Source organism: Chiloscyllium punctatum, chromosome 21 (assembly GCF_047496795.1).
Source record: "Chiloscyllium punctatum isolate Juve2018m chromosome 21, sChiPun1.3, whole genome shotgun sequence".
NCBI lineage: Eukaryota > Metazoa > Chordata > Chondrichthyes > Orectolobiformes > Hemiscylliidae > Chiloscyllium > Chiloscyllium punctatum.
Genome location: NC_092759.1, coordinates 12,004,954 through 12,029,788, shown reverse-complemented (window position 1 = coordinate 12,029,788; position 24,835 = coordinate 12,004,954). Strand labels below are relative to the sequence as shown.

Below are 24,835 nucleotides of genomic sequence, written 5' to 3'. Positions count from 1 at the left end.
CAGTGATCTGGAGGGATCTGCGGCAGTGATCTGGAGGGATCAGGAGCAGTGATCTGGAAAGGTCAGGTACAGTGATCTGGAGGGATCAGGAGCAGTGATCTGGAGAGATCAGGGGCAGCGATCTGGAGAGATCAGGAGCAGTGATCTGGCGAGATCAGGAGCAGTAATCTGGAGTGATCAGGAGCAGTGATCTGAAGTGATCAGGGGCAGTGATCTGGAGGATCAGGAACAGTGATCTGGAGGGATCAGGGCAGTGATCTGGAGAGATTAGGAGCAATGATCTGGAGAGACCAGGGGCAGTGATCCAGAGTGATCAGGAGCAGTGATCTGGAGGGATCCGGAGCAGTGATCTGGAGAGATCAGGAGCAGTGATCTGGAGAGATCAGGGCACTGATCTGGAGGGATCCAGGGCAGTGATCTGGAGGGATCCAGAGCAGTGATCTCGAGGGATCTGGGGCAGTGATCTGGAGGCATCTGGGGCAGTGATCTGGAGATATCAGGGGCAGTGATCTGGAAAGGTCAGGTACAGTGATCTAGAGGGATCAGGAGCAGTGATCTGTAAAGGTCAGGTATAGTGATCTGGTGGATCAGGAGCAGTGATCTGGAGGGATCAGGGCAGTGATCCGGAGGGATCAGGAGAAGTGATCTGGAGAGATTGGGGCAGTGATCTGGAGAGATCAGGAGCAGTCATCTGGAGGGATCAGGGGCAGTGATCTGGAGAGATCAGGAGCAGTGATCTGGAAGGATCTGGGCACTGATCTGGAGGGATCCAGGGCAGTGATCTGGAGGGATCCAGAGCAGTGATCTCGAGGGATCTGGGGCAGTGATCTGGAGGCATCTGGGGCAGTGATCTGGAGATATCAGGGGCAGTGATCTGGAAAGGTCAGGTACAGTGATCTAGAGGGATCAGGAGCAGTGATCTGTAAAGGTCAGGTATAGTGATCTGGAAAGGTCAGGTACAGTGATCAAGAGAGATCAGGGGCAGTGATCTGTAAAAGTCAGCTACAGTGATCTTGAGGGATCAAGAGCAGAGATCTGGAGGGATCTGTGGCAGTGATCTGGAGTGATGAGGAGCAGTGATCTGGAGTGATTAGGAGCAGTGATCTGGAGAGATCCGGAGCAGTGATCTGGAGAGATCAGGAGCAGTGATCTGGAAGGATCTGGGCACTGATCTGGAGGGATCCAGGGCAGTGATCTGGAGGGATCCAGAGCAGTGATCTGGAGGGATCCGGGGCAGTGATCTGGAGCGATCCAGAGCAGTGATCTGGAGAGATCAGGGGCAGTGATCTGGAGGCATCTGGGGCAGTGATCTGGAGGGATCAGGAGCAGGGATCTGGAAAGGTCCGGTACAGTGATCTGAAGTGATCAGGAGCAGTGATCTGGAGAGATCAGGGGCAGTGATCGGGAGGGATCAGGGCAGTGATCTGGAGAGATCAGGAGCAGTGATCTGGAGAGATCAGGGGCAGTGATCTGGAGGGATTTGGAGATTTGATCTGGAATGATCAGGAGAAGTGATCTGGCGAGATGAGGGGCAGTGATCTGGAGAGATCAGGAGCAGTGTTCTGGAGGGATCAGGAGCAGTGATCTGGAGGGATCAGGGCAGTGATCTGGAGGGCTCTGGGCAGTGATCTGGAGGGATCAGGAGAAGTGATCTGGAGAGATCGGGGCAGTGATCTGGAGAGATCAGGGGCAGTGATCTGGAGGGATCAGGGCAGTGATCTGGAGAGATCAGGAGCAGTGATCTGGAGAGATCAGGGGCAGTGATCTGGAGGGATTTGGAGATTTGATCTGGAATGATCAGGAGAAGTGATCTGGCGAGATGAGGGGCAGTGATCTGGAGCGATCAGGAGCAGTGTTCTGGAGGGATCAGGAGCAGTGATCTGGAGGGATCAGGGCAGTGATCTGGAGGGCTCTGGGCAGTGATCTGGAGTGATCAGTGCAACGATCTGGAGGGCTCTGGGCAGTGATCTGGAGGGATCAGGAGAAGTGATCTGGAGAGATTGGGGCAGTGATCTGGAGAGATCAGGAGCAGTCATCTGGAGGGATCAGGGGCAGTGATCTGGAGGGATCAGGAGCAGTGATCTGTAGGGATCCGGGGCAGTGATTTGGAGACATCAGGAGCAGTGATCTGGAGAGATCAGGGGCAGTGATCTGGAGGCATCTGGGGCAGTGATCTGGAGGGATCAGGAGCAGTGATCTGGAAAGGTCAGGTACAGTGATCAAGAGAGATCAGGGGCAGTGATCTGTAAAGGTCAGCTACAGTGATCTTGAGGGATCAAGAGCAGAGATCTGGAGGGATCTGTGGCAGTGATCTGGAGTGATGAGGAGCAGTGATCTGGAGTGATTAGGAGCAGTGATCTGGAGAGATCCGGAGCAGTGATCTGGAGAGATCAGGAGCAGTGATCTGGAGGATCAGGAACAGTGATCTGGAGAGACCAGGGGCAGTGATCCAGAGTGATCAGGAGCAGTGATCTGGAGGAATCAGGAGCAGTGATCTGGAGAGATCAGGAGCATTGATCTGGAGAGACCAGGGGCAGTGATCCAGAGTGATCAGGAGCAGTGATCTGGAGGAATCAGGAGCAGTGATCTGGAGAGATCAGGAGCAGTGATCTGGAGAGATCAGGGGCAGCGATCTGGAGGGATCAGGACAGTGATCTGGAAAGGTCAGGTACGGTGATCTGGAGGGATCAGCAGCAGTGAGCTGGAGAGATCAGGGCAGTGATCTGGAGGGATCAGGAGCAGTGATTTGGAGGGATCTGTGGCAGTGATCTGGAGAGGTCAGAGGCAGTGATTTGGTGGGATCCAGAGCAGTGATCTCGAGGGATCTGGGGCAGTGATCTGGAGGCATCTGAGGCAGTGATCTGGAGGGATCAGGAGCAGTGATCTGGAAAGTTCAGGTACAGTGATCTAGAGGGATCAGGGGCAGTGCTCTGGAGTGATTAGGAGCAGTGATCTGGAGAGATCAGGAGCAGTGATCTGGAAGGATCTGGGCACTGATCTCGAGGGATCCGGGGCAGTGATCTGGAGGGATTCAGAGCAGTGATCTCGAGGGATCTGGGGCAGTGATCTGGAGGCATCTGGGGCAGTGATCTGGAGATATCAGGGGCAGTGATCTGGAAAGGTCAGGTACAGTGATCTAGAGGGATCAGGAGCAGTGATCTGTAAAGGTCAGGTATAGTGATCTGGAGGGATCAGGAGCAGTTATCTGGAGAGATCAGGGGCAGCGATCTGGAGAGATCAGGGCAGTGATCTGGAGAGATCAGTGGCAGTGATCTGGAGGGATCCGGAGCAGTGATCTGGAGAGATCAGGAGCAGTGATCTGGAAGGATCTGGGCACTGATCTGGAGGGATCCGGGGCAGTGATCTGGAGGGATCCAGAGCAGTGATCTCGAGGGATCTGGGGCAGTGATCTGGAGGCATCTGGGGCAGTGATCTGGAGATATCAGGGGCAGTGATCTGGAAAGGTCAGGTACAGTGATCTGGAGTGATCAGGAGCAGTGATCTGGAGAGATCGGGGCAGTGATCTGGAGTGATCAGGAGCAGTGATCTGGAGAGATCTGGGGCGGTGATCTGGAGGGATCTGAGCACTGATCTGGAGGGATCCGGGGCAGTGATCTGGAGGGATCCAGAGCAGTGATCTCGAGAGATCTGGGGCAGTGATCTGAGGCAGCTGGGGCAGTGATCTGTAGGGATCAGGAGCAGGGATCTGGAAATGTCCGGTACAGTGATCTGAAGGGATCAGCCGCAGTGATCTGGAGAGATCAGGGGCAGTGATCTGGAGGGATCAGGGCAGTGATCTGGAGAGATCAGGAGCAGTGATCTGGAGAGATCAGGGGCAGTGATCTGGAGGGATTTGGAGATTTGATCTGGAATGATCAGGAGAAGTGATCTGGCGAGATGAGGGGCAGTGATCTGGAGAGATCAGGAGCAGTGTTCTGGAGGGATCAGGAGCAGTGATCTGGAGGGATCAGGGCAGTGATCTGGAGGGCTCTGGGCAGTGATCTGGAGTGATCAGTGCAATGATCTGGAGGGCTCTGGGCAGTGATCTGGAGGGATCAGGAGAAGTGATCTGGAGAGATTGGGGCAGTGATCTGGAGAGATCAGGAGCAGTCATCTGGAGGGATCAGGGGCAGTGATCTGGAGGGATCAGGAGCAGTGATCTGGAGGGATCCGGGGCAGTGATTTGGAGACATCAGGAGCAGTGATCTGGAGAGATCAGGGGCAGTGATCTGGAGGGATCAGAGGCAGTGGTCTAGCGGGATCTGGAGCAATGATCTGGAGAGATCAGGAACAGTGATCTGGAGAGATCAGGGGCAGTGATCTGGAGGGATCAGGGGAGAGATCTGGAGGGCTCTGGGCAGTGATCTGGAGTGATCAGTGCAATGATCTGGAGGGCTCTGGGCAGTGATCTGGAGGGATCAGGAGAAGTGATCTGGAGAGATTGGGGCAGTGATCTGGAGAGATCAGGAGCAGTCATCTGGAGGGATCAGGGGCAGTGATCTGGAGGGATCAGGAGCAGTGATCTGTAGGGATCCGGGGCAGTGATTTGGAGACATCAGGAGCAGTGATCTGGAGAGATCAGGGGCAGTGATCTGGAGGGATCAGAGGCAGTGGTCTAGCGGGATCTGGAGCAGTGATCTGGAAGGATCTGGGCACTGATCTGGAGGGATCAGGGGCAGTGATCTGGAGGGATCTGGGGCAGTGATCTGGAGGCAACCGGGGCAGTGATCTGGAGATATCAGGGGCAGTGATCTGGAAAGGTCATGTACAGTGATCTGGAGGGCTCTGGGCAGTGATCTGGAGTAATCAGTAGCAGTGATCTGGAGTGATCAGGGGCAGTGATCCACAGGGATTAGGAGCAGTGATATGGAGAGATCAGGAGCAGTGATCTGGAGAGCTCAGGGCAGTGATATGGAGAGATCAGATGCAGTGATCTGGAGAGATCAGGAGCAGTGATCTGGAGGGATCAGGGCAGTGATCTGGAGGGATCAGGAGCAGTAATCTGGAGAGATCAGGTGCAGTGATCTGGTGAGATCAGGGGCAGTGATCTGGAGAGAGCAGGAGCAGTGATCTGGAGAGATCGGGGCAGTGATCTGTAGGGATCCGGGGCAGTGATTTGGAGACATTTGGAGCAGTGATCTCGAGGGATCTGGGGCAGTGATCTGGAGGCATCAGGGGCAATGATCAGAAGGGATCAGGAGCAGTGATCTGGAGAGATCAGGGGCAGTGATCTGGAGAGATCAGGGGCAGTGATCTGGAGGGATCAGGGGAGAGATCTGGAGGGCTCTGGGCAGTGATCTGGAGTGATCAGTGCAATGATCTGGAGGGCTCTGGGCAGTGATCTGGAGGGATCAGGAGAAGTGATCTGGAGAGATTGGGGCAGTGATCTGGAGAGATCAGGAGCAGTCATCTGGAGGGATCAGGGGCAGTGATCTGGAGGGATCAGGAGCAGTGATCTGTAGGGATCCGGGGCAGTGATTTGGAGACATCAGGAGCAGTGATCTGGAGAGATCAGGGGCAGTGATCTGGAGGGATCAGAGGCAGTGGTCTAGCGGGATCTGGAGCAGTGATCTGGAAGGATCTGGGCACTGATCTGGAGGGATCAGGGGCAGTGATCTGGAGGGATCTGGGGCAGTGATCTGGAGGCAACCGGGGCAGTGATCTGGAGATATCAGGGGCAGTGATCTGGAAAGGTCATGTACAGTGATCTGGAGGGCTCTGGGCAGTGATCTGGAGTAATCAGTAGCAGTGATCTGGAGTGATCAGGGGCAGTGATCCACAGGGATTAGGAGCAGTGATATGGAGAGATCAGGAGCAGTGATCTGGAGAGCTCAGGGCAGTGATATGGAGAGATCAGATGCAGTGATCTGGAGAGATCAGGAGCAGTGATCTGGAGGGATCAGGGCAGTGATCTGGAGGGATCAGGAGCAGTAATCTGGAGAGATCAGGTGCAGTGATCTGGTGAGATCAGGGGCAGTGATCTGGAGAGAGCAGGAGCAGTGATCTGGAGAGATCGGGGCAGTGATCTGTAGGGATCCGGGGCAGTGATTTGGAGACATTTGGAGCAGTGATCTCGAGGGATCTGGGGCAGTGATCTGGAGGCATCAGGGGCAATGATCAGAAGGGATCAGGAGCAGTGATCTGGAGAGATCAGGGGCAGTGATCTGGAGGGATCAGGGCAGTGATCTGGAGAGATCAGGGGCAGTGATCTGGAGGGATCAGGGCAGTGATCTGGAGAGATCAGGGGCAGTGATCTGGAGGGATCAGGGCAGTGATCTGGAGGGATCAGGAGCAGTGATCTGGAGGGATCTGGGAATTTTATCTGGAGGGATCTGGTGCAGTGATCTGGAGTGATCAGGAGCAGTGATCTGGACGGATCAGGGGCAGTGATCTGGAGGGATCAGGAGCAGTGATCTGGAGGGATCTGTGGCAGTGATCTGGAGTGATCAGAGGCAGTGGTCTAACGGGATCAGGAGCAGTGATCTGGAGAGGTCAGGGGCACTGATCTGGACGGATCCGGGGCAGTGATCTGGAGGGATCCGGAGCAGTTATCTGGAAAGGTCAGGTACAGTGATCTGGAGGGATCAGGAGCAGTCATCTGGAGAGAACAGGGGCAGCGATCTGGAGGGATCAGGAGCAGTGATCTGGAAAGGTCAGGTACAGTGATCTGGAGGATCAGGAGCTGTGATCTGGAGGGATCAGGGGCAGTGATCTGGAGAGATCAGGAGTAGTGATCTGGAGAGATCAGGGGCTGTGATCTGGAGGGATCAGGAGCTGTCAGCTGGAGGGATCAGGGCAGTGATCTGGAGGGATCGGGAGCAGTGATCTGGAGGGATCTGGGACAATTATTTGGAGGGATCTGGGGCAGTGATATGGAGGGGTCTGGTACAGTGATCTGGAGGGGTCTGGTATAGTGATCTGGAGGAATCTGTGGCAGTGATCTGGAGTGATCAGAGGCAGTGGTCTAGCGGGATCTGGGGCAGTGATCTGGAGAGGTCAGCGGCAGTGATCTGGAAGGATCTGGGCACTGATCTGGAGGGATCTGGGGCAGTAATATAGAGGGATCCAGAGCAGTGATCTCGAGGGATTCTGGGCAGTGATCTGGAGGGATCCAGAGCAGTGATCTCGAGGGATCTGGGGCGGTGATCAGGAGGTCTCCAGAGCAGTGATCTCGAGGGATCTGGGGCAGTGATCTGGAGGGATCAGGAGAAGTGATCTGGAGGGATCAGGGGCAGTGATCTGGGGGATCAGGACCAGTGATCTGGAGGGATCTAGGGCTGTGATCTGGAGGGTTCAGGAGCAGTCAGCTAGAGGGATCAGGGCAGTGATCTGGAGGGATCGGGAGCAGTGATCTGGTGGGATCTGGGACAATTATCTGGAGGGATCTGGGGCAGTGATCTGGAGTGATCAGCAGCAGTGATCTGGAGGGATCAGGGGCAGTGATCTGGAGGGATCAGGAGCAGTGATCTGGAGGGATCTGTGGCAGTGATCTGGAGTGATCAGGGGCAGTGATCTGGAAGGATCTGGGCACTGATCTGGATGGATCCGGGCCAGTGATCTGGAGGGATCCAGAGCAGTGATCTGGAAAGGTCAGGTACAGTGATCTGGAGGGATCAGGAGCAGTGATCTGGAGAGATCAGGGGCAGTGATCTGGAGGGATCAGGAGCAGTGATCTGGAAAGATCAGGTACAGTGATCTGGAGGGATCAGGAGCAGTGATCTGGAGGGATCAGAGGCAGTGATATGGAGAGATCAGAGGCAGTAATCTGGAGTGCTCAGGAGCAGTGATCTGGAGGGTTCTGGAGGGATCCAGAGCAGTGATCTCGAGGGATCTGGGGCAGTGATCTGGGGGCATCTGCGGCAGTGATCTGGAGGGATCAGGAGAAATGATCTGGAAAGGTCGGGGCAGTGATCTGGAGGGATCAGGAGCAGTGATCTGGAGAGATCAGGAGCAGTGATCTGGCGAGATGAGGGGCAGTGATCTGGAGGGATCCAGAGCAGTGATCTGGAAAGGTCAGGTACAGTGATCTGGAGGGATCAGGAGCAGTGATCTGGAGAGATCAGGGGCAGTGATCTGGAGGGATCAGGAGCAGTGATCTGGAGAGATCAGGGGCAGTGATCTGGAGGGATCAGGAGCAGTGATCTGGAGAGATCAGGGGCAGTGATCTGGAGAGATCAGGGGCAGTGACCTGGAGGGATCCGGAGCAGTGATCTGGAGAGACCAGGAGCAGTGATCTGGAGAGATCAGAAACAGTGATCTGGAGGGATCCGGAGCAGTGATCTGCAGAGATCAGGAGAAGTGATCTGGGTGGATCAGGAGCAGTGATCTGGAGGGATCAGGAGCAGTGATCTGGAGGGATCAGAGGCAGTGATATGGAGAGATCAGAGGCAGTAATCTGGAGTGCTCAGGAGCAGTGATCTGGAGGGATCCAGAGCAGTGATCTCGAGGGATCTGGGGCAGTGATCTGGAGGCATCTGCGGCAGTGATCTGGAGGGATCAGGAGCAATGATCTGGAAAGGTCAGGGGCAGTGATCTGGAGGGATCAGGAGCAGTGATCTGGAGGGCTCTGGGCAGTGATCTGGAGGGATCAGGAGCAGTGATCTTAAGTGATCAGGGGCAGTGATCTGGAGGATCAGGAGCAGTGTTCTGGAGAGATCAGGAGCAGTGATCTGGCGAGATGAGGGGCAGTGATCTAGAGAGAACAGGAGCAGTGATCTGGCGAGATCAGGGGCAGTGATCTGGAGGGCTCTGGGCAGTGATCTGGAGTGATCAGTGCAATGATCTGGAGAGATTAGGGGCAGTGATCTGGAGGGGTCAGGGCAGTGATCTGGAGACATCAGGGGCAGTGATCTGGAGAGATCAGGAGCAGTGATCTGAAGTGGTCAGGGGCAGTGATCTGGAGGATCAGGGGCAGTGATCTGGAGAGATTAGGGGCAGTGATCTGGAGAGATCAGGGGCAGTGATCTGGAGAGATCAGGGTAGTGATCTGGCGAGATGAGGGGCAGTGATCTGGAGGGATCCAGAGCAGTGATCTGGAAAGGTCAGGTACAGTGATCTGGAGGGATCAGGAGTAGTGATCTGGAGAGATCAGGGGCAGTGATCTGGAGGGATCAGAGGCAGTGATATGGAGAGATCAGAGGCAGTAATCTGGAGTGCTCAGGAGCAGTGATCTGGAGGGATCTGGAGGGATCCAGAGCAGTGATCTCGAGGGATCTGGGGCAGTGATCTGGAGGCATCTGCGGCAGTGATCTGGAGGGATCAGGAGCAATGATCTGGAAAGGTCGGGGCAGTGATCTGGAGGGATCAGGAGCAGTGATCTGGAGAGATCAGGAGCAGTGATCTGGCGAGATGAGGGGCAGTGATCTGGAGGGATCCAGAGCAGTGATCTGGAAAGGTCAGGTACAGTGATCTGGAGGGATCAGGAGCAGTGATCTGGAGAGATCAGGGGCAGTGATCTGGAGGGATCAGGAGCAGTGATCTGGAGAGATCAGGGGCAGTGATCTGGAGGGATCAGGAGCAGTGATCTGGAGAGATCAGGGGCAGTGATCTGGAGAGATCAGGGGCAGTGATCTGGAGGGATCCGGAGCAGTGATCTGGAGAGACCAGGAGCAGTGATCTGGAGAGATCAGAAACAGTGATCTGGAGGGATCCGGAGCAGTGATCTGCAGAGATCAGGAGAAGTGATCTGGGTGGATCAGGAGCAGTGATCTGGAGGGATCAGGAGCAGTGATCTGGAGGGATCAGAGGCAGTGATATGGAGAGATCAGAGGCAATAATCTGGAGTGCTCAGGAGCAGTGATCTGGAGGGATCCAGAGCAGTGATCTTAAGTGATCAGGGGCAGTGATCTGGAGGATCAGGAGCAGTGATCTGGAGAGATCAGGAGCAGTGATCTGGCGAGATGAGGGGCAGTGATCTAGAGAGAACAGGAGCAGTGATCTGGCGAGATCAGGGGCAGTGATCTGGAGGGCTCTGGGCAGTGATCTGGAGTGATCAGTGCAATGATCTGGAGAGATTAGGGGCAGTGATCTGGAGGGGTCAGGGCAGTGATCTGGAGACATCAGGGGCAGTGATCTGGAGAGATCAGGAGCAGTGATCTGAAGTGGTCAGGGGCAGTGATCTGGAGGATCAGGGGCAGTGATCTGGAGAGATTAGGGGCAGTGATCTGGAGAGATCAGGGGCAGTGATCTGGAGAGATCAGGGTAGTGATCTGGCGAGATGAGGGGCAGTGATCTGGAGGGATCCAGAGCAGTGATCTGGAAAGGTCAGGTACAGTGATCTGGAGGGATCAGGAGCAGTGATCTGGAGAGATCAGGGGCAGTGATCTGGAGGGATCAGAGGCAGTGATATGGAGAGATCAGAGGCAGTAATCTGGAGTGCTCAGGAGCAGTGATCTGGAGGGATCTGGAGGGATCCAGAGCAGTGATCTCGAGGGATCTGGGGCAGTGATCTGGAGGCATCTGCGGCAGTGATCTGGAGGGATCAGGAGCAATGATCTGGAAAGGTCGGGGCAGTGATCTGGAGGGATCAGGAGCAGTGATCTGGAGAGATCAGGAGCAGTGATCTGGCGAGATGAGGGGCAGTGATCTGGAGGGATCCAGAGCAGTGATCTGGAAAGGTCAGGTACAGTGATCTGGAGGGATCAGGAGCAGTGATCTGGAGAGATCAGGGGCAGTGATCTGGAGGGATCAGGAGCAGTGATCTGGAGAGATCAGGGGCAGTGATCTGGAGGGATCAGGAGCAGTGATCTGGAGAGATCAGGGGCAGTGATCTGGAGAGATCAGGGGCAGTGATCTGGAGGGATCCGGAGCAGTGATCTGGAGAGACCAGGAGCAGTGATCTGGAGAGATCAGAAACAGTGATCTGGAGGGATCCGGAGCAGTGATCTGCAGAGATCAGGAGAAGTGATCTGGGTGGATCAGGAGCAGTGATCTGGAGGGATCAGGAGCAGTGATCTGGAGGGATCAGAGGCAGTGATATGGAGAGATCAGAGGCAGTAATCTGGAGTGCTCAGGAGCAGTGATCTGGAGGGATCCAGAGCAGTGATCTTAAGTGATCAGGGGCAGTGATCTGGAGGATCAGGAGCAGTGATCTGGAGAGATCAGGAGCAGTGATCTGGCGAGATGAGGGGCAGTGATCTAGAGAGAACAGGAGCAGTGATCTGGCGAGATCAGGGGCAGTGATCTGGAGGGCTCTGGGCAGTGATCTGGAGTGATCAGTGCAATGATCTGGAGAGATTAGGGGCAGTGATCTGGAGGGGTCAGGGCAGTGATCTGGAGACATCAGGGGCAGTGATCTGGAGAGATCAGGAGCAGTGATCTGAAGTGGTCAGGGGCAGTGATCTGGAGGATCAGGGGCAGTGATCTGGAGAGATTAGGGGCAGTGATCTGGAGAGATCAGGGGCAGTGATCTGGAGAGATCAGGGTAGTGATCTGGCGAGATGAGGGGCAGTGATCTGGAGGGATCCAGAGCAGTGATCTGGAAAGGTCAGGTACAGTGATCTGGAGGGATCAGGAGCAGTGATCTGGAGAGATCAGGGGCAGTGATCTGGAGGGATCAGAGGCAGTGATATGGAGAGATCAGAGGCAGTAATCTGGAGTGCTCAGGAGCAGTGATCTGGAGGGATCTGGAGGGATCCAGAGCAGTGATCTCGAGGGATCTGGGGCAGTGATCTGGAGGCATCTGCGGCAGTGATCTGGAGGGATCAGGAGCAATGATCTGGAAAGGTCGGGGCAGTGATCTGGAGGGATCAGGAGCAGTGATCTGGAGAGATCAGGAGCAGTGATCTGGCGAGATGAGGGGCAGTGATCTGGAGGGATCCAGAGCAGTGATCTGGAAAGGTCAGGTACAGTGATCTGGAGGGATCAGGAGCAGTGATCTGGAGAGATCAGGGGCAGTGATCTGGAGGGATCAGGAGCAGTGATCTGGAGAGATCAGGGGCAGTGATCTGGAGGGATCAGGAGCAGTGATCTGGAGAGATCAGGGGCAGTGATCTGGAGAGATCAGGGGCAGTGATCTGGAGGGATCCGGAGCAGTGATCTGGAGAGACCAGGAGCAGTGATCTGGAGAGATCAGAAACAGTGATCTGGAGGGATCCGGAGCAGTGATCTGCAGAGATCAGGAGAAGTGATCTGGGTGGATCAGGAGCAGTGATCTGGAGGGATCAGGAGCAGTGATCTGGAGGGATCAGAGGCAGTGATATGGAGAGATCAGAGGCAGTAATCTGGAGTGCTCAGGAGCAGTGATCTGGAGGGATCCAGAGCAGTGATCTCGAGGGATCTGGGGCAGTGATCTGGAGGCATCTGCGGCAGTGATCTGGAGGGATCAGGAGCAATGATCTGGAAAGGTCAGGGGCAGTGATCTGGAGGGATCAGGAGCAGTGATCTGGAGGGCTCTGGGCAGTGATCTGGAGGGATCAGGAGCAGTGATCTTAAGTGATCAGGGGCAGTGATCTGGAGGATCAGGAGCAGTGATCTGGAGAGATCAGGAGCAGTGATCTGGCGAGATGAGGGGCAGTGATCTAGAGAGAACAGGAGCAGTGATCTGGCGAGATCAGGGGCAGTGATCTGGAGGGCTCTGGGCAGTGATCTGGAGTGATCAGTGCAATGATCTGGAGAGATTAGGGGCAGTGATATGGAGGGGTCAGGGCAGTGATCTGGAGACATCAGGGGCAGTGATCTGGAGAGATCAGGAGCATTGATCTGAAGTGGTCAGGGGCAGTGATCTGGAGGATCAGGGGCAATGATCTGGAGAGATCAGGGGCAGTGATCTGGAGAGATTAGGGGCAGTGATCTGGAGAGATCAGGGGCAGTGATCTGGAGAGATCAGGGGTAGTGATCTGGAGAGATCAGGGGCTGTGATCAGGAGAGATCAGGAACAGTGATCTGTAGGGATCCAGAGCAGTGATCTGGAGACATCAGGAGCAGTGATCTGGAGGGATCAGGAGCAGTGATCTGGAGGGATCAGAGGCTCGTGATCTGTTGGGATCAGGGGCAGTGATCTGGAGTGATCAGGGGCAGTGATCTGGAGTGATCAGGAGCAGTGATCTGGAGGGATCAGGAGCAGTCAGCAGGAGGGATCAGGGCAGTGATCTGGAGGGTTAGGGTGCTGTGATCTGGAGGGCTCTGGTACAGTGATCAGGAGGGATCTGTGGCAGTGATCTGGAGTGATCAGAGGCAGTGGTCTAGCAGGATCTGGTGCAGTGATCTGGAAAGGTCAGGTACAGTGATCTGGAGGGATCTGGGGCAGTTATCTGGAGGCATCTGGGGCAGTGATCTGGAGGAATCTGTGACAGTGATCTGGAAGGGTCTGGGGCAGTGATCTGGAGTGATCCAGAGCAGTGATCTCGAGGGATCTGGGGCAGTGATCTGGAGGGGTCTGGTACAGTGATCTGGAGGGATCATGGACAGTTACAGTAGGGAAACGGGCAGTGATCTAGAAGGAACTGTGGCAGTGATCTGGTGGGATCTAGACCAGTGATCTAGAGGGATCAGGGGCAGTGAACTGGAGGGATCGGGGCAGTGATCTGGAGGGATCATGAGCATGATCTGGAGGGATCTGGGGGTGATCTGGAGGAATCTGGGGCAATGCTCTGGAGGGATCCTGGGCAGTGATCTGAAGGGTTCAGGGGCAGTGATCTGGAGGGATCAGGGGCAGTGATCTGGAGGGGTATAGGGCAGTGATCTGGTGGGATCAGGGGCAGTGGTCTGGAGGGATCTAGGGCAGTGATCTGGTGGGTTCTGGACCAGTGATCTGGAGAGGTCAGGGGCAGTGATCTGGAGATATCAGGAGCAGTGATCTGAAGAGATTAGGGGCAGTGATCTGGAGGGATCAGGAGCAGTGATCTGGTGAGATCAGGAGCAGTGACCTGGAGAGATCAGGGGCAGTGATCTGGAGAGATCAGCAGCAGTTATCTGGAGAGATCAGGAGCAGTGATCTGGAGGGATCAAGAACAGTGATCTGGAAGGATCAGGAGCAGTGATCTGGAGGGATCAGGAGCAGTGATCTGGAGAGATCAGGAACAGTGATTTGGAAGGATCAGGGGCAGTGATCTAGAGGGATCCAGAGCAGTGATCTCGAGGGTCAGTGACAGTGATAGGACAGTGATCTGGGAAATCACGGGCAGTGATATTGGCAGTGATCTAGAGGGATCTGGAGGAATGCATGACAGTGATCTGGAGGGCACTGGGGCAGTGATCTGGAGGGATCTGGAGCAGTGATCTGGAGGGATCTGGGGCAGTGATCTGGAGGGATCCGGACCAGTGATCGGGAGAGATCAGGGGCAGTGATCTGGTGGGATCAGGAGCGGTGATCTGGAGGGATCAGGGGCACTGATCTGGAGAGATCAGGGGCAGTGATCTGGAGAGATCAGGGGCAGTAATCTGGCGAGATCAGGAGCAGTGATCTGGAGAGATTAGGGGCAATGATCTGGAGAGATCAGTAGCAGTGATCTGGTGAGATCAGTAGCAGTGACCTGGAGAGATCAGGGGCAGTGATCTGGAGGGATCAGCAGCAGTGATCTGGAGGGATCAGGAGCAGTAATCTGGAGAGATCAGGGGCAGTGATCTGGAGAGATCAGGAGCAGTGATCTGGAGAGATCAGGGGCTGTGATCTGGAGAGATCAGGAGCAGTGATCTGGTGAGATAAGGGGCAGTGATCTGGAGAGATCAGGGGCAGTGATCTGGAGAGATCAGGGGCAGTGATCTGGAGAGATCAGGGGCTGTGATCAGGAGAGATCAGGAGCAGTGATCCGGAGCAGTGATCTGGAGACATCAGGAGCAGTGATCTGGAGGGATCAGGAGCAGTGCTCTGGAGGGATCAGAGGCAGTGATCTGTTGGGATCAGGGGCAGTGTTCTGGAGTGATCAGGGGCAGTGATCTGGAGTGATCAGGGGCAGTGATCTGGAGGGATCAGGAGGAGTCAGCAGGAGGGATCAGGGCAGTGATCTGGAGGGTTAGGGTGCTGTGATCTGGAGGGATCTGGAACAGCGATATGGAGGGCTCTGGTACAGTGATCTGGAGGGATCTGTGGCAGTGATCTGGAGTGATCAGAGGCAGTGGTCTAGCGGGATCTGGGGCAGTGATCTGGAGAGGTCAGGGGCAGTGATCTGGAGGGATCTGGGGCAGTGATCTGGAGGCATCTGGGGCAGTGATCTGGAGAGATCAGGGGCTGTGATCTGGAGAGATCAGGAGCAGCGATCTGTAGAGATCAGGGGCAGTGATCTGGAGGGATCGGGGCAGTGACCTGGAGGGATCAGGAACAGTGATCTGGAGGCATCTGGAGCAGTGATCTGGTGAGATCAGGCGCAGTGATCTGGAGAGATCAGGGACAGTGATCTGGAGAGATCAGGAACAGTGATCTGGAGGGATCCAGAGCAGTGATCTGGAGAGATCAGGAGCAGTGATCTGGTGAGATCAGGCGCAGTGTTGTGGAGAGATCAGGGACAGTGATCTGGAGAGATTAGGAGCAGTGATATGGAGGGATCAGGAGCAGTGATCTGGAGAGATCAGGGGCAGTGATCTGGAGAGATCAGGGGCAGTGATCTGGAGGGATCAGGAGCAGTGATCTGGAGAGATCTGTGGCAGTGATCTGGAGAGATCAAGAGCAGTGATCTGAAGAGATCAGGAACAGTGACCTGGAGGGATCCAGAGCAGTGATCTGGAGACATCGGGAGCAGTGATCTGGAGGGATCAAGAGCAGTGATCTGGAGAGATCAGGAGCAGTGATCTGGAGAGATTAAGGGCAGTGATCTGGAGAGATCAGGAGCAGTGACCTGGAGAGATCAGGGCAGTGATCTGGAGGGATCAGCAGCAGTGATCTGGTGGGATCAGGAGCAGTGATCTGGTGAGATCAGGCACAGTGATCTGGAGAGATCAGGAACAGTGATCTGGAGGGATCCAGAACAGTGATCTGGAGAGATCAGGAGCAGTGATCTGGTGAGATCAGGCGCAGTGTTGTGGAGAGATCAGGGACAGTGATCTGGAGAGATTAGGAGCAGTGATATGGAGGGATCAGGAGCAGTGATCTGGAGAGATCAGGGGCAGTGATCTGGAGAGATCAGGGGCAGTGATCTGGAGGGATCAGGAGCAGTGATCTGGAGAGATCTGTGGCAGTGATCTGGAGAGATCAAGAGCAGTGATCTGAAGAGATCAGGAACAGTGACCTGGAGGGATCCAGAGCAGTGATCTGGAGACATCGGGAGCAGTGATCTGGAGGGATCAAGAGCAGTGATCTGGAGAGATCAGGAGCAGTGATCTGGAGAGATTAAGGGCAGTGATCTGGAGAGATCAGGAGCAGTGACCTGGAGAGATCAGGGCAGTGATCTGGAGGGATCAGCAGCAGTGATCTGGTGGGATCAGGAGCAGTGATCTGGAGGGATCAGGAACTGTGATTTGGAAGGATCACGGGCAGTGATCTGGAAGGATCAGGAGCAGTGATCTGGAGAGACCAGGCCCAGTGATCTGGAGGGATCAGGGGCAGTAATCCGAAGGGATCCAGGGCAGTGATCTGGAGGGATCGGGAGCAGTGATATGGAGGGATCAGGGGCAGTAATCTGGAGGGATCTGGGGCAAGTATTCAGAGGGATCTGGGGCAGTGATATGGAGGGGTCTGGTACAGTGATCTGGATAGATCTGTGGCAATGATCTAGAGGAATCGGGGCAGTGATATGGATGGATCTGGGGCAGCAATCTGGAGAGATCAGGGACAGAGATCTGGAGGCACCTGGAGCAGTGATCTGGTGGGTTAGTGACAGTGATCTGGAGGGATCAGGGGCAGTGATCTAGAGGGGTCTTGGACAGTGTTCTGGGAGTTCAGGGGCAGTGATATTGGCAGTGATCTACAGGGATCTGGAGCAGTGATCTGGAGAGGTCAGAGGCAGTGATCTGGAGGGATCAGGAGCAGTGATCTAGAGAGATCAGGAGCAGTGATCTGGAGGGATCAGGAGCAGTGATCTGGAGGGATAATGGGCAGTGATCTGGTGGGATCCTGAGCAGTGATCTGGAGAGATCAGGAGAAGTGATCTGGAGAGATCAGGAGCAGCGATCTGGAGAGATTAGGGGCAGTGATCTGGAGAGATCAGGAGCGGTGACCTGGAGAGATCAGGGCAGTGATCTGGAGGGATCAGCAGCAGTGATCTGGAGGGATCAGGAGCAGTGATCTGGAGGGACAAGGAACTGTGATTTGGAAGGATCAGGGGCAGTGATCTGGTGGGATCAGGAGCAGTGATCTGGAGAGATCGGGGCAGTGATCTGGAATGATCAGGAGCAGTGATCTGGAGGGATCCGGAGCAGTGATTTGAAGAGATCAGGAGCAGTGATCTGGAGGGACCAGGGGCAGTGATCTGGAGGGATCTGGGGCAGTGATCTGGAGAGACCAGGAGCAGTGATCTGGAGGGATCAGGGGCAGAGTGATCTGGAGTGATCAGAGGCAGCGATCTGGAGGGATCTGGGGCAGTGATCTGGGGCAGTGATCTGGAGAGGTTGGGGCATTTATCTGGAAGGATCTGGGCATTGATCTGGAGGCATTAGGCGCAGTGATCTGGAGGGATCCAGAGCAGTGATCTGGAGGAATCGGGGCAGTGATATGGAGGGATCTGGGGCAGTGATATGGAGAGATCTTGGACAGTGATATTGGCAGTGATCTAGAGGGATCTGGGGCAGTGATCTGGAGGGATCTGGGACAGTGTTCTGGACTGTTCTGGAGCTGTGATCTGGAGGCACCTGGAGCAGTGATCTGGTGGGTTAGTGACAGTGATCTGGAGGGATCTGGGCAGTGGTCTGGAGGGATCTGGGACAGTGATCTAAAGGGATCTTGGACAGTGATCTGGGAGATCAGGGGCAGTGATATTGGCAGTGATCTAGAGGGATCTGGAGGGATGTGTGACAGTGATCTGGAGGGCTCTGGGACAGTGATCTGGAGGCATCTGGGGCAGTGATCTGGAGGCATCTGGGGCAGTGATCTGGAGGGATCAGGTGCAGTGATCTGGAGGAATCTGTGACAGTGATCTGAAGGGATCTGGGGCAGTGATCTGGAGTGATCCAGAGCAGTGATCTCGAGGGATCTGGGGCAGTGATCTGGGGGGTCTGGTACAATGATCTGGAGGGATCATGGACAGTTACAGTAGGGAAACGGGCAGTGATCTAGAAGGAACTGTGGCAGTGATCTGGTGGGATCCGGACCAGTGATCTGGAGGGATCAGGGGCAGTGAACTGGAGGGATCGGGGCAGAGATCTGGAGGGATCATGAGCATGATCTGGAGGGATCTGGGGTGATCTGGAGGGATCTGGGGCAATGATCTGGAGGGATCTGTGGCAGTGATCTGGAGGAATCAGTGGCAGTGATCTGCAGGGATCCGGGGCAGTGATCTGGAGGGATCAGTGGCAGTGGTCTGGAGGGATCTGGGGCAGTGATCTGGAGAGATCGGGGCAGTGATCTGGAGGGATCCGGAGCAGTGATCTGGAGAGATCAGGGCAGTGATCTGGAGAGATCAGGGGCAGTGATCTTGATGGATCTGGGACAGTGATCTGGAGTGATCTGGGGCAGTGATCTGGAGGGATCTGGGGCAGTGGTCTGGAGTGATCTGGAATCAGCCTGTTGATGGTTGCTGGACCTTTAATCCAGGTTTACAGCTGCCGCCTCAGATGCCCTTTGAACCCCCATTGACAAACCAATCAGCCTGGACTCAGGACAGGGAGGAGTACATTGGGACTGCTGGTCCCATGTCGCCTCTTGCTGTGCCATAATGCCAGTGTAATTCTGTTACACACCAGGGCCAAGAGCTCACACAAGTCCTGGCAGGTGCTCACCGGTGATGGGGCCTGACACAGAGTGAAGCAAAGATACCGACGATCAGGAAGGAGATCTCACTGGGGCCAAGACTCAAAAGACCTCCACCTTTACTGAAGCCAACTCTTCCCGAGGGAGGTCTGTCCAACTGAATCAGTGCCCAGAGCCACAAACTGGTCAAAATATCAGATTCTCACAGCTTCTAAACTCTGGGTTCCAGGTGGACATGTCTCACCAAAGCCCTGCGGTGTGGAGGCAGACTATTCGGCCCATCAAGACCAGACTGACCCTCCAAAGAGCATCCCACCCAGACGTGCCCTGCATTTCCCACAACTATTCCACCCTAACCTACACATCCCTGAACACTATGGGGTAATTTAGCACGGCCAATCCACCCTAACCTACACATCCCTGAGCACTATGGGGTAATTTAGCACGGCCAATCCACCCTAACCTACACATCCCTGAACTCTATGGGGTAATTTAGCACGGCCAACCCACCCTAACCTACACATCCCTGAACTCTATGGGGTAATTTAGCACGGCCAACCCACCCTAACCTACACATCCCTGAACTCTATGGGGTAATTTAGCACGGCCAATCCACCCTAACCTACACATCTCTGAACACTATGGGGTAATTTAGCATGGCCAATCCACCCTAACCTACACATCCCTGAACACTATGGGGTAATTTAGCATGGCCAATCCACCCTAACCTGCACATCCCTGAACACTATGGGGCAATTTAGCACGGCCAATCCACCCTAACCTACGCATCTCTGAACACTATGGGGTAATTTAGCACGGCCAATCCACCCTAACCGACACATCCCTGAACACTATGGGACAATTTAGCACGGCCTATCCACCCTAACCTGCACATCCCTGAACACTATGGGGTAATTTAGCATGGCCAATCCACCCTAACCTACACATCCCTGAACACTATGGGACAATTTAGCACGGCCAATCCACCCTAACCTGCACATCCCTGAACGCTATGGGGCAATTTAGCATGGCCAATCCACCCTACCCTACACATCCCTGAACACCATGGGGCAATTTAGCATGGCCAATCCACCCTAACCTACACATCCCTGAACACCATGGGGCAATTTAGCATGGCCAATCCACCCTAACCTTCACATCCCTGAACACTATGGGGTAATTTAGCATGGCCAATCCACCCTAACCTGCACATCCCTGAACACTATGGGGCAATTTAGCATGGCCAATCCACCCTAACCTACACACCCCTGAACACTATGGGGCAATTTAGCATGGCCCATCCACCCTAACCTACACATCCCTGAACACCATGGGGCAATTTAGCACGGCTAATCCACCCTAACCTACACATCCCTGAACACGATGGGTAATTTAGCACGGCCAATCCACCCTAACCTTCACATCCCTGAACACTATGGGGTAATTTAGCACGGCCAATCCACCCTAACCTTCACATCCCTGAACACTATGGGGCAATTTAGCATGGCCCATCCACCCTAACCTACACACCCCTGAACACTATGGGGCAATTTAGCATGGCCCATCCACCCTAACCTACACATCCCTGAACACCATGGGGCAATTTAGCACGGCTAATCCACCCTAACCTACACATCCCTGAACACTATGGGGTAATTTAGCACGGCCAATCCACCCTAACCTACACATCCCTGAACACTATGGGGCAATTTCCCATGGCCAATCCACCCTAACCTACACATCCCTGAACACTGTGGGGTAATTTAGCACGGCCAATCCACCCTAACCTACACATCCCTGAACACTATGGGCCAATCCACCCGAACCTGCACATCAGCGGGAGGGAACCAGGAGGAAACCCACACAGACATGGGGCAGAATGTGCAAACTCCACACAGAAAGCTGCCTGAGCGGGAAATTGAATCCAAGTCCCTGGTGCTGTGAGGCAGCAGCGCTAACCATCGTGTCATTTCAGGGTTTAGTCTCAGATGACGCTGAGCAGGAATCATAGGAGGGGAAGGCATTACAAAATGTCTGAAACCCGCCATGACATCTCGCCATTTAATAACCAGTACTTTCCACAACAGACCAGGAAGTGAGACACGCAAACCCACACAAACACTCCCTCACTCACACTCAAACGCACACACAAGAACAGAAGGAAACAAACAATGATTATAAAGCCACTACCACCAAAAACAGTTCATCAAACAGGTCATGGGCGCGAGACTCAACCACCAAGCGATTTAACTTCCGCATACAATTCTTAGAAAATTTTAAAAGCAACAATTTTCTTGCGAAACGCCACTCTCAAAAGCTTACAGAACATGAAAACAACCGTATTTATATTTTTATATATATATATATATATATACACACAAAAAAACATATTACTGAAAAGAACGAAAAAAAAGCACATTGAAAGAGAGTGCAAAAAGTTTCAGAAGATGTAAAAAAAAAGGAAGAAGCTTGGAAAATAAAAGATTGTATTTTGTCTTTCTCTTACAAAAAAAGAAAAAAAATTTGAAGGAGTGGAGTGGGGTTGGGGGTTGGTGGTGGGGGGGGGGGGGAGGGGGAGGGGGTTTTGTTAACATGCATTGGAAAAAATATACCTTCATCTTCAATACTGCCAAATGCGTCGTTATCATCTGATTTTTTTGTGAGTGGACCTAAGACCAGAAAAAAACGGGAGGAGAGAAAAAGAGATTTCAAAAAACAACATTTTGTGCTTTTCTTTTCCCTCAATCATTTGTTCTTTTGTTTAAAAAAAAGATACAGTCAAGAATTGATTGCACCAAAAAAAACCTAAGAAGATGATTCAGTTTGTTGTATATATAAAGAATAAAAAAGACAAGCAGCAAAACACACAAGGCAAGAACAGTTCTGTTTTAAACTCGATTTGAGCAAAAGAGAGAGTTAAAAAAAAAGTTAGACAATTGAAAAAGAACAAGGTTCCCATCCCGCCCCTCTCCCACCCCATACCCTGCAAACACACACAAAAAAATGAGGGCAGGCTGGATTGACAAGAAGGTCAACCAACTGCATGTGTATTTTTCTCAAGAATTCAGTCACATCAAGATTTTTCTTCTCACAAATAATGAAATCTTGGAGTTTTTGAAATCTTGGATTTCTTTCCCACCCCCCCCTCCTCCTTCCTCCCTTTAACCCACTCAAAAATATTTCAAAAGGTTGTCCTTCTGTTAATTGGCAACGTTTGGTTTCTGTCAGCTGTGGGCCTCGCTTCCCAGGGATGGTCGAACTGTTTTTGGGTCTCTGTGTTTGAGATGCACATTGCAGACAAGCATTTGAAAGAAGAGCTCTCTTGGTAAAAAGATTAAAAAAAAGCAAAAAAAAAAAATGGAGAAGAAAACTCCTCGCTGATCCCCCCAGGCGGCCATTTGCCTCATAGGGTCAACGTTGCTCCTCAGTGGCTTGTAGATTGAGGCTTCAGGGCCTACCCATCTCAATGCGTTTACCACAGTCACTTGACAAGTGTCCCATTCTTTATGGGCACCAATATTATGATAGAAGATCGATGAGGTGGTGGGGGAGGGGTGTGGGAAGGTCAGGGATGGGGTTGGGGTTCCAAATAAAAAACTGCCTTCAAATAATGCAACAGAAAAGGAAACAGCAATTGTGAATCAAGCGTGGATAAGCCAAGCCTTATCTCCACTGGTAATGGACAGCCCCAAGCATTCATCGCCAAGGTTTAACTGGCCATGGAAGAGAAGGCGAAGTGAGCTTACCCGTTTCCTGTCGGCAGGGGTCCTGCCCACCCTGAGGAGACACACCCTCTGAGGTACTCAGTGGAGCCCGGGCCGGTTTGGGATCCTACATCAGGGCCCGAGGACAAAGAGAAATCTCTCCTCGTCCAACTCCAGTTCGATCCTGGCCTGACTTCAAAGGACTTTGACAACGAGCCTTTTGCTCTTGACTTCGGGTGGTCACGGCAAAGGATGGAGAAACCACTCTACCTGGACTCGGATCTTCATTAATAGAAAGATCACTGACCTATTGCCCGTTTGCAAGGAGGGGGAATGATTGCCAATTTTTCCTGAGGCTTCAAAGCTCGCGAGGTTGCTGTCAAAGGTCATTTATTTATTATGAGAATGCTTCATTTTATTTATTTATTTGGGTATCACCATCAGTGTCTGGTGAACGCCCGACTGGAATATTTTAAAGAGGGACAAGATCTTGTGTATCGACTCATGGCGCAGCGTTGCTGTTCGATTTGATGTTGAATTTAAGTAACGCATGTGGGTCTCTTGTCATAGTTAGCCCGATAATTCACTGCCTCATTGTTGCCGAGATGCATGGTTTGTCCTCAGAGGGATGTGGGTGACATGGAGAATACTGTGGCTGCTCTTGCCTGTGGAGACTTTCAAAAGGTGTTGGATCAAATCCAACATAACGGAGGTTTTAGTCGCGAGTGTGGTGCTGGAGGTCAGGCAGCATCCGAGGAGCAGGAGCGTCGACGTTTCGGGAGTAAGGCCTTCACCAGGCCCATTCCTGACTTGCTCGACTCTCCTGCTCCTCGGATGCTGCCCTGACCTGCTGTGCTTTCCCAGCACCACACTCGCGACTCTGATCGCCATCATCTGCGGTCCTCGTTTTCTCCCATAAAGGACCTTTTAGCCAAGTCATAGCCACTGAAGTGAGGAGAATGGTTTGGCAGCATAATTTACAAGGGGACAGGAAGCAGGAGAAACAGCTGCTTTTGAGACTAGAGGCGCAGAGTGACACAGGAACACTCACGTCATCGTGTACGATGGTGTGGGTGGGGTTAGGGTGGCAATGGCAGTAGGGGTGGTGTGGATATAGAGGTATGTTCACATCAATCTTTGAGGCTTCATAGATCGCGACATTGAGTCCGAAAGCAAGGGGATTATGCTAAGCCTGTTCTAAACCACAGGACTGGTCTTGGCGTCCATTTTGTTGGTTGAAAAATGAGGGCTACTTGAACTTTAACCCATCGCGATACCATTTTGGTTTGGTGACCCACAGTTTGAAAACCCTGGTTCTGAAGTGAAGAAACTCTACAGAGTCAGCCTTTACTCATACGTGGAGAGGCCTTGATGCTGATCCAAAGGACAAAACAAATTCCTGCCCAGGAACAGGCCCTTCGGCCCTCCAAGCCTGTGCTGATCCAGGCCCTCTAGCTAAACCTGTCGCCTATTTTCTCAGGATCTGTATCCCTCATCTCCCTGCCCATTCACGTATCTGTCCAAATACATCTTAAATGACGCTATCGCTCCCGCATCTACCAACACGTTGCCTGCTGGCAACACGCTCCAGTCACACACCACCCTCTGCGTAAAGAACTTTCGACATTTATCTCCCTGAAAACTTCCCCTTATCACTTTGAACTCGTGACCCCCAACTCTGGGGGAAAAAAAAGCATGGGTGATGCATTTCATTTTGGAGGTTAATTTAACGGTGAGTTTGCACATTCCTCCCCGTGTCTGCGTGGGTTCCTCCCCGTGTCTGCGTGGGTTTCCTCCGGGTGTTCCGGTTTCCTCCCACACTCCAAAGATGTGCAGGTCAGGGTGGATTGGCCGTGCTAAATTGCCCCATAGTGTTCAGGGATGTGTAGGTTAAGGCGGATTGGCCATGCTACATTACCCATAGTGCTCAGGGATGTGCAAGTTAGGCTGAATTGGCCATGCTACATTACCCATAGTGCTCAGGGATGTGTAAGTTAGGCTGAATTGGCCATGGGAAATTACTCATAGTGCTCAGGGATGTGTAGGTTAGGGTGGATTGGCCGTGCTAAATTACCCCATAGTGTTCAGGAATGTGTGGGTTAGGGTGGATTGGCCGTGCTAAATTATCCCATAGTGTTCAGGGATGTGTAGGGTTAGGGTGGATTGGCCGTGCTAAATTACCCGATAGTGTTCAGGGATGTGTAGGTTAGGATGGATTGGCCGTGCTAAATTGCCCCATAGTATTCAGTGATGTGTAGGTTAGGGTGGATTGGCCATGCTAAATTGCCCAATTGTGTTCAGGGATGTGTAGGTTAGGGTGGATTGACCATGCTAAATTGTCCCATAGTGTTCAGGG

General features: G+C 53.2%; 1 protein-coding gene across 6 annotated transcripts in view; it reads right to left on the bottom strand.

Moving 5' to 3' along the window:
- The window catches only part of LOC140492575 (neuroligin-1-like), a 569,981-nt gene that overhangs the window by 284,107 nt on the left and 261,039 nt on the right, over positions 1 to 24,835 (bottom strand). For 4 of the 6 annotated variants that reach the window (XM_072591550.1, XM_072591551.1, XM_072591552.1 and 1 more), the window contains exon 3: positions 21,388 to 21,444. The exons of the other annotated variants lie outside the window; for them this stretch is intronic. In XM_072591550.1, coding sequence (XP_072447651.1) covers positions 21,388 to 21,444 — 57 coding nt within the window. The remainder of the gene's footprint in view (positions 1 to 21,387; positions 21,445 to 24,835) is intronic. 6 annotated transcript variants of the gene reach the window in all.